Source organism: Gymnoscopelus braueri, assembly GCF_963280865.1.
Source record: "Gymnoscopelus braueri genome assembly, chromosome: 8".
NCBI classification, from domain to species: domain Eukaryota; kingdom Metazoa; phylum Chordata; class Actinopteri; order Myctophiformes; family Myctophidae; genus Gymnoscopelus; species Gymnoscopelus braueri.
Window position 1 is genome coordinate 8,057,234 of NC_137609.1, and position 10,820 is coordinate 8,068,053.

The following is a 10,820-nucleotide window of genomic DNA, read 5'->3' on the forward strand; positions in this document are numbered from 1 at the left end:
TGCTAATTTATTCTGGATTTGATTATGGCTCGTTAATCAGTGGAGACAAAGACATTCCATTCCATTCAGAAGGGCCTTCTTCCACACACACACACACACACACACACACACACACACACATACACACACACACACACACACACACACACACACACACACACACACACACACACACACACACACACACACACACACACACACACACACACACTTATACACTGCTCAAAGAAATGTTTTCATGAACTGTACAGTACATACTGCTAACAAAAACTGCTCAAAGGAATTAAGGGATCAAAGTGTTCCCTTTATTTTTTTGAGCAGTGTAGGCCTATATATATATATATATATATATATATATATATATATATATATATACATACACACACTTGAAATATATTAGTCATCTTTTGTTTTAAGAAACATATATATGTGCCCTAATTACTAATACCACATCACTAAGTAATGTTTTTCTTTATAATTTAACATTTTTACTTTGAAATGTAGTGACATTTAGTGAAAATGACCATTTCCATTTTAATGTGCTTAATTTTTTACACACACACACGCACGCGCGCACACACACACACACACACACACACACACACACACACACACACACACACACACACACACACACACACACACACACACACACACACACACACACACACACACACACACACACACACACACATATACATATACATATACATATACATATACATATACATTATATTCAATGGTATTTGGGCTTTGGGCTCTAAAGACATTGAGGGGAAAAACACCATGCCATGAGAAACACCATGAGGCCAAGTGGCCTTGACCCTATAAAATGACGAAATCCCCCCCCACACACACACACACACACACACACACTGTATTGTATTGTTAAATATGTTTATAAACCCCCCACATGTTACACCTGTACAAGCTACTATTATTATTTATAGAAATGGGATTGCCATCTTTGGCATTCCAATTTAAATCTGAAACCTGTTTACAGTCTAATCACAGTGGTTAAACATGGGTGTATGGAAAATGTGCTAAGTGCCCATTGAATGTGGATCAAAGGCCAATTTCAATAACGACCTGTTAGGGCGTATAGGCTAATTCTTATATTTACATCCATCAATGCAGTTGTGGAAAAAGTACTAAAATGTTTTACTTAAGTAAAAGTATCAATACTGCAATGTAGAAATACTCTGCAAAAGTAAAAGTCCTGAATTCTAAATGTAATTAAGTAAAAGTACTGGTATCAAAATGTAATTAAATATACAAATATTTGCTTGTAGATCGGCTATTTTCAAATTGCCAAAGTTTAAATAGGGCTGAAGTGGTCTTGTATAAATATAAAAATCTTTTGCTTGTAGATCGGCTATTTTCAAATTTCCAAAGTTTAAATAGGGCTGAAGTGGTCTTGTAATTATAATCAAAAATATACAAAGTAACAAGTAACTAGTATAATATCTGCCTCTGAAATGTAGTGGAGTAGTACTTAGTTACTTTCCACCACTGTATACGTGTATTTTTCAAAATGCATAGTACAGTAATTGATTACATGTACTTAGTTACTTTCCACCACTGTATAAATGTCTTTTTCGAAATGCATGTATGTCTTTCATAAAACATTAAATGTGATGCTCTTACTTTGAAGGCAACCGGAAACCTTATATTTGCTAGCTCAGAAACCGGATGTGTTATATTTGCTACCGGAACGGAGCTCGTATCATGACAGTCACGGAGCTGTTTTGTACTTCCTGTTTTTTTAATGTTTACATTTACAGCCATTATGATTACATCTACATAAACGTTCAGATTTCAAATATAAAGTGCTTACCCCAAAGCCACGGATGTTACAAGTTAAAGCGCCTGGGGCTAAGTACCCGTATCTTCCGTATTGTTCAATAAAAAACCTTTTTAATCAGATCGCCGGCCATTTTCTTTGAATTTTCTCGACGCTTTCAACTACGCTCCCCTGTCGATTGGGAGGTGTATTGCACTCTGATACGTTATAATTGTTTTTTTTAATAGAAAATGGCCGCGGATCTGATTAAAATGCTTTTTACTGAACAATACGGAAGATAAGGGTACTTAGACCTGGCCGTTTAAACTGGTTACATCCGTGGCTGGGGGGTCAGTACTTTATATTTGAAATCTGAACGTTAATGTAGATGTACTGGTTGTCAATTAAAAAAACAACAAGTAGCGTCATGACGCTTGTGACAGATGAGCGTCATGTGAACCATGGCTACAGCAAGACATTGATATACATTGTCACCTGTTGTGTTTTATGTTGTTGACGTCACTATTATCATTGTAACCCTATATGCCGCGATCCGATTAACTGATCGGATATCGGGTCGATATCAATGAAAAATTGTGGATCGGATCGCAGCAAAATGACCGATAAAACGCTCCGATTAAAGCACTCCATTCCAGTAATCCACTCCAGCACTTTGATCCTTCCCACACCCAGCACGTTGCCTCCAGCCAGTGTTGCCATGTCGGCTAATTATTAGCGACTTTGGGCTTCTTTTTCTGTAAAGTTGCTTGTAAAAATCGGTAGTTGCACGTTGCGGTTATTGGGGCTTATTTTGGTTTGCTTCCAATTTTGTGTAATTATTATTTAAACCAGTGGTTCTCAAATTATGTTTATAAATGTTTTGTGCCCAGGGGAGCATTTGTGTTGTTAGAATGTAAAAAAAAATCCAAACATTCCAAATTTTATTGCAAGAGTTTTTGAATATAGCAGATTCATAATTGCATATAGGTTTAAAGTGCTCATGTGCCGTGGGCCCGTGGCCTAGTTTCTTCTTTTGGGCTTGTTTTCCTAGACCTGGTCGCTTATTTCTCTCACAAAATATGGCAACACTGGCTCCAGCATGCAGCGGCCATGTGATCGCACCAGTGTTTGTTATTAGCGGTATCAAGAAGACTCACTCCAAAACGAACTCACCCCATTGCTAGGAAAACTCACTCCAGAAAACTCACCCCACAGGGTAGGAAAACTCACCCCCAAGATTTTCGGGGGTAGGAAAACTCACCCCAGGACCTGAGAAAACTCACTCCGGAAAACTCACCCCAATGGTTTTTAACTTTGTGAGCTTTCCATTTTCACAGAATGCTTGGGGTGAAACCTTTTCAGTCATCCGCGGACTTCTTTTTTTCGCCGATAAAGTATAGTTTTGGACCATGACGGAGGCGCGCCGACTCAGCAGACCTTGAGGCTGAGGAGTTGCGCCCGAGCGCCTCCAGGCGCGAGTGCCTGCAACGACCAGCCGATGGTCTGCTAGTCGAATCAGCGCCGTCCGAGTTATGTACCGATAGGGACAGAATAGTAAATATTTTTGGTGGGGACTGCGTTTGCCCCACTGACTGCGTTTGCCCCACTTACTGCGTTTGCCCCACTGACTGCGTTTGCCCCAACTGCCACTCAAAGTGACTACTGGCCAATCACAGTGAGTCTCCCCCGGGGTGAGTTTTCCTACCCCCGGGGTGAGTTTTCCTACCCCCGGGGTGAGTGTTCCGGAGTGAGTTTTCTCAGGTCCTGGGGTGAGTTTACCCACCCCCCGGGGTGAGTGTTCCTAGCTCCGGGGTGAGTTTTCCTTTTTGAGTTGGGGTGAGTTGGTTTTGGAGTGAGTCTTCTTGTATTCGTTATTAGCACGGCTGGAGGCTGCCTCCGACACCGAGTCCCCGACACTAAGCAGAGCTACAGTACGAGCAGAAAGCAGCGATGTCAGCCGTATGGGAGTATTTCGTGTTAAAAGGATCCAACAGCTCAGTGCAAGTCGTGTCTAAAATACGTCCCACGTGGTGGCAACGTCAATACACGGTACAACACGACCAACCTAATTAATCATCTTATAAAACACCATAATGCCCTACATTCGTAATATCAAAAAGCTACAGAAAAGAAAAAGCGACCACACGCTGGCCCCCAACAACCAACGTTGGAAGATACACTTGAAAAGCATGAACAACTCCCAAGAGAGAGCAAGAAGGCAAACGAAATAACAGAGCACATTGCCCAGTTTATAGTGCTGGATGACCAGCCACTGTAGGTGGTAAATAATGTCGAATTTCAACGCTTAATAGAGCACCTAGAGCCTCGCTACGATATGCCCAGCCGCAGTTATATTACTGACACAGCCATCCCGCAGATTCATGAAGAAGTGCGAGGTTTCCTGACAGCATGTGTGGGAGTGCATAAGCAATTAGTTTCAGGACATGTCCTTACTGAGTCTGACTGCGCACTGGGTGGACCCCATCACCAGTGCCAATGGGTTCGCTTTAACTTAAACAGCAGCATTAAATAAAATACAAAATAAATGAAAAGATCCTGTGTAACACAAACTTGGCTTCCGTTTGACATGGTAATTTCAGGTTCAAAAAAAAAAAGTCACATATATAAAAATAAATAAATCATTTTTTTCTCAACCTACTGTTGTGGAACGTGTGGACTATTAATAATACGTTTTGTTATTTGTTCAACCTATTGTTTTAGTAGACCAATGGTAGCATTGCTTTTGGGCAGAATTAGAGCCCTGGACTCAGCGTTGAACAGTTGGACAATATTCTGTGTGTTTTGTTATTGTATAAAGGGATTTTATTTATTTTTATATATGTGACTTATTTATTTTTACCTGAAATTACCATGTCAAACGGAAGCCAAGTTTATGTTACACAGGATCTTTTATTTTATTTTGTATTTTATTTAATGCTGCTGTTTAGGTTAAAGCGAACCCACTGGCACTGGTTAGTTTTTCTAAACTACTGTTGTGGAACTTGTTGACTATTATTCTGTGGATGTTATGTTAATATGTTCTCTGTTTGAGTAATATCACTTGATCAATCCTTTTTTAACATTTAGTACAATAACTATTAATATTAACTGCCGTGCCATATCGGATCGGAATTAATCGTAATCGGATCGGTTTTGATGCTGCCTGATCGGAATCGGATCGGAACGCAAAAATCATGATCGCAGCACGTCTTATAGCATTACAGTGGTTAATCTCCATATAACGTAAGCAACGAGGTGTAAACGTATGTAAACCATTAGGAGGATCTTTACTCTGTCCACAGTAATTTGACAGTTAATTTGACTGTCAAGTGAAGTTAGAGCTCCATGTCTTCATGCACCAGACATTGAATCCTTACCAACATTTGTCATGTTGTAGTGTGTCAGGCCTAGAATGACCATCCAGGTAAACCGCCAACACTATGACTCAGACATATTTGTCGGATGGGAAGTGTGACGTAGGTGTAAGTGGCCTGAATATCTAGTAGTATAATAATAATACCCAATGACTATGTTTTAGGGGGAAAAGAACCATGGAATCCCATCATTAAAGTCCATATTCAATTCCTTCATTTCAGACCAGTGTGTGGAGTCCAGACTGCAGGTGAAGATGAATTCTCCAGACTCAGTCAGGGCTATCTCTATTAAACAGGAACCTGAAGACCACCCACACATCGGTACGTTTCATGTGCTCACTCTTTCTTGAATGTTTCTATTTCATTTTTTCTATTCTGTTGTAGGGCTGTCACTATATCTAATTTTACTGAGAAATAATCATGACAAATTATATAATGACAATGATAATATCCTGATGATTAAACAAATTGCTCATTCTGTCTGGTTGCAGAAACATAAAAAACAAATAGAAGTGCAACAATATAAAATGTTCACTGTATAATAACCATTGCGAAAAATATTTTGACACTGATAGTAATCATGCTGATATTTAGCTATCATTAAAATATCTCTATGAAAATGTATTGTTAACCTTGTTCTCTTTTGCGCAAATGCAATACTAAAGAAAAACTGCACCATATAACTTCACATTGTACATAGTACATTCTATCTGAAGTGGAAAAATACTTCCTTGATCAGCGTGCAGAAATTTGGCGCTGATCGTCAAAACGGTTTGTGAGATTCGTCCCAGACACACAGACAGACAGATTAGCAGACTCACAGACCTATTTCTAGACATACAGAGCCACGCCATAAAAACTGTTTTACATAGATTTTAAACTACGACCCAACTTTCACCCGACATTTCAAGCTTTTATGTGTGGAGATGTTTCTGTTTCATGATGTCAACTTAATGGCATGAGATGTGATTGGTCTACTTTTGAGGGGAAATACATACTGTACATACATAAAGACAAACCCTGTTCTTTACGAAACGCATTCGCGTTCTCTATAAATAGAAGAACATGTATATGAGCCTGTCTTGCTCTTACATCTATTATTTTGGAGTGCCGCTTTTTCCACTTTGGTGGTCATTTTTTTTTATGTACCTGTTCTATATGGCTTGGCCTATGGCCAAATTTCCTCTGCCGGGAACCAATAACACAGCAAAGACAACACACAAGCCCTTGAAGATGCACAGCCAGACACTGAGCCGTTTTGGGAGTTTTTGTATACCTGTGAGTGTACAGAATTGAACCAAATGGTCCCTTACATGTCCATTTGGTTCCATTTGTACACTCCAGAGTTAAATTAACACCAGTATATGAACTCTTTGACTGCCAGAGTATTTTCATAAAGTACTCCCCCAGTGCCAGCAATTTTCGTGTTTTTTTATTTTTATATTTTGAATTTTTCTCATGAAAATAATTTAAGGGCACATAATATAAAGACCCAGCACAAATCCGCCACTAGAGAGCAGCACATGACTGCTTGATCAGGTCGTTGGGTCTCTCTCACCCTTCTTGATAGATTAGACAGGGAAAAACATGAAAACGGATGTGACGTCCTCCCAGATTGTTTTGATCGCCAAAATTACGATGTGATACACGACGGCGATGACTGATCGTCACCCAGACCATAGATTATAGAAGAGAAACTGTCCGTTTGTCCGTCATACCGTGTGAAAGACCGTTTATTTACCTATTTTGGACGAAAATGACTGGGGAAAAGAATCAAAAACCGGAAACGGAATCCAGGTCATGAAACCGGATGCAGATGTCCGTGAAGTAAGTGGAACTCGAGAATAACATTGAATATTAAGCAGCATAGCGCAATCAGAGATTAAACAATGAACGCGCGTCCAGCGCGTCGACGGCCAACTGGACAAAGTAGCACTTGACGCGTTATCGCGTCGTCCGCAGTCAAAGAGTTAACGCTGGAGGGGGTCCTGTGTACATTTTCTATCCGTAGTATGTGTACACATTGGGTCCCTGCACAGCAGGCTGGGAAAGGGGGGAAAACACACGCTTTGTGTTTTTCACAGCTTGATTATAAATTATCAATATTTCTGCCATGAAGTAGAACTTGCAGTTGCTGAATCTTTCTTATTTTCACACATATAAAACTTTATTAGAATTGTCTACGGTTTCCATATGTTTAGTGATTGACAGCTTGAAGAGGCGATTAGTTGAACATGCAAATGAACTCTTTTGTCCCATCGCAACACCCAGCGACCAAAATGATGAGATTCAAGTGACTAGAAAGATTATTTATTTATTTATCTTTCAGTGGGAATGCACCTTAAGTAGGTGATACCTCCTTTTGTACATGGAGGATGGAAATGTTTGTTTACACTTCAGGAATCCAGTGTTCACTATCATGTTATTTTTCTGCTCCAACTAGACATCCTGCACATGACTGTGTGTAAAGAGGAGAGGAGCCCCAGTCTGCTCCAGGAGGAACCAGAGCCTCCACACATTAAAGAGGAACAGGAGGAGTTCCTTCAAAGACCAGAGGAGCCTGATGGCTCAATGTTGACATTACTAGCAGTGAAAAGTGAAGATGATGATGAAGACATCTCTTCACACTGTTCTGAAATTGAAGTTGAGCTTGAATCTGACACTGAAGTCTCTGAAGACAGTGATGATTGGGAGGAGACCAGTGGAGGTCAGTCAGTGTTAAACACAGGGACAGGACTTATGACCTCTACACACTGCCCGACATTTGACCCGATTTGTCTCTCGGGATATTTTTTGGTGATCGCCGAGAAAACCACCGATCTCAGTCCAGATCGGGCGTTCCTCGGCGAGGTGTTGATCGCGCAGTGTGTAAGGTACTCCGAGAAGAAACACCCCGATAAATTGCGCTCGGCGAGCGGTTCCCGATAATTTTTACTTTTCTACCATGTTGGATATTTGCTCAACGATGGGGCTTGCAGACAGAGAGACAGAGAGACAGAGAGAGAGAGAGGTGTGTGTGTGTGTGTGTGTGTGTGTGTGTGTGTGTGTGTGTGTGTGTGTGTGTGTGTGTGTGTGTGTGTGTGTGTGTGTGTGTGTGTGTGTGTGTGTGTGTGTGTGTGTGTGTGTGTGTGTGTGTGTGTGTGAACAGTATTGCCAGGTTTTGCGCGAGAAATAAGCAACCAGGTCTATGAAAACAATAGACTGCATGAGGACTTTAAACCTATATACAAATAAAATAGCCGATCTACAAGCTCACAACGCGTCGCAACTATTTTCAAAGAAAAAAAGCAACATTCAGAAATAAAGCCAAATAAGCAACTACACTTTGGAAATAAGCTAAAAAGAAACGCAACCACCAATATTTATATTTATTTTACAAGCAACTCGCTTATAATAAGCGGACACGGCAACGCTGTTTCTGATCTGAATTGCACCCGATTGCACCCTGGTTGACTTTTGAAACGTTTGTTTCAGAGAGGGAGAGAGAGAAATACAGAGAAATTTTAATGTCAATCATTAGCGTCCTGTCTCGGTCTCGCGCATATATCACGGGAGCCTTTCACGTTTTCGTGAGACGTTTGGAATAAAAACAAATGTATGTATTGGGTTGGGATCACATCATGGTGAAATATCTTGGAATCAGTGAACCCCTGTCGCCGAGCAATCAATCGTGCGAGAATCACAACGATATATTTAGCCCGATTTCAAGAGAGAAACTTGTGCAATGTGAAATGCTTAACGATCTGTTCATTCGCCGACCATTTCAAATGTCGGGCAGTGTGTAGAGGTCTTTACATGGGTGTGGAAAACTGGGAGGTGGAATAAAAGAGGTTGATGAAAAATACAATTAAATCAGACATTTTAAAAGGGAAGCTAAACAACGGACTTGTTTGATGATGGAAGCTTTCAAGTTGTATGTGTACTCTACCATTTTTAACCTGCCTTCTCCCCTTCTGTCCTCTCTCCCCCCCCTCTCTCGCAGGAGTGAGGTTCCCGTCTTCCCAAACTCAGTTCTTCTCCTGTTCTGAGTGTTCATACTCCTTCACATCTCAGGTCTTCCTCCATAAACACATCAGGAGTAAACACAACGACCTCTACTACCAAATGCTGAGGAATGGACAGATCACCTCATCAGCCTGTCAGCAAATCACCAGCTCTACAACCAGCCAGGAACAAGGAGACACTGATCAACCAGGATCTTACAGTCATCAACAGTTTACCAAGACTTTAACTCAACCAGATTTCAAATATAAATATTGTTTATATTTGCACTGTATGCTCTGTAACAAGAGTTTTAATCAGGCGAGTGACCTGAAGAGACACCAGCGTATCCACACTGGAGAAAAACCTTTCCACTGTACTCACTGTAACAAGAGTTTTAATCAGGCGGGTGACCTGAAGACACACCAGCGTATCCACACTGGGGAAAAACCTTTCCACTGTAAACATTGTAACAAGAGTTTCAATACCTCATCTAACCTGAAGAGACACCAGCGTATCCACACCGGAGAAAAACCTTTCCAGTGTACTTACTGTTACAAAAGTTGTAATCAGTCGGGTGACATGAAGGCACACCAGCGTATCCACAGTGGAGAAAAACCTTTCCACTGTAGACACTGTAACAAGAGTTTCAATGAGTCAGGTTCCCTGAAGAAACACCAGCGTATCCACACTAGAGAGAAACCTTTCCACTGTAAACATTGTGACAAGAGTTTCAGTGAGTCAGGTTCCCTGAAGAAACACCAGCGTATCCACACTGGAGAGAAACCTTTCCACTGTAAATATTGTAACAAGAGTTTCAAGGATTCAAGTTACCTGAGGAGACACCAGCATATCCACACCGGAGAAAAACGTTTCCAATGTACACATTGTAACAAGAGTTTTAATCAGTCGGGTGAGCTGAAGAAACACCAGCGTATCCACACTGGAGAAAAACCTTTCCACTGTAAACATTGTGATAATAGTTTTAGTCGGTCAGAATCCCTCAAGACACACCAGCGTATCCACACTGGAGAAAAACCTTTCCACTGTGAACATTGTGACAAGAGTTTCCGTGAGTCAGGTGACCTGAAAACACACCAGTGTATTCACACCGGAGAAAAGCCATTCCACTGTGAACATTGTGAAAAGAGTTTCAGTCGGTCAGAATCCCTCAAGACACACTGTATCCACACTGGAGAAAAACCTTTCCACTGTAAACATTATGACGAGAGTTTCAGTTGTTTTAGTAATCTAAAATGACACCAGTTTATTCACACCAAGGGAAACAAACGTTCTACTATAAATTAGCTCACTGGGCGGATCAAATTAAACACCTGTATGTTGGTAGGGAGGTGGATAGTGTCTTGTTTTTTCTTTCACTTTTAAATCCTTAACTTCCTTAATCTTTAATTTCCTCAATTTACTAGAAAAAGGCCCAAAGTTATATATCTAATCTATGCATTATTTCGTTGGCTTTCTGATATTTCACTTTTAGAGGTCTGACTGTTGACACTGATTGCTAAGCTAAAGTAACCAAGTGCCCTTTATTCCGAAATAGCGGGTCAAATCCCGTGAGAGTTTACCGCGATAAAAAGCCAAAGAAGGTGGCAAAAAAGAAGGCCAAGAAGCCTGCAGCCATGAAGGAAGCTGCTAAAAGCTCAAGAAGGAGGAAGAAGGGATAA

The 10,820-nt window shown here is 40.7% G+C and overlaps 1 protein-coding gene across 1 annotated transcript; it reads left to right on the forward strand.

The window, feature by feature from the left end:
- Positions 1–7,728: 7,728 nt before the first annotated feature.
- LOC308090665 (uncharacterized protein) lies at positions 7,729–10,820 on the forward strand (the record flags this gene model as incomplete). The annotated part of the gene is made up of 3 exons (XM_080435931.1): positions 7,729–7,864; positions 9,140–10,298; positions 10,697–10,820. 3 exons carry the CDS (start codon positions 7,729–7,731, stop codon positions 10,818–10,820), a joined length of 1,419 nt encoding a protein of 472 aa, XP_080292057.1.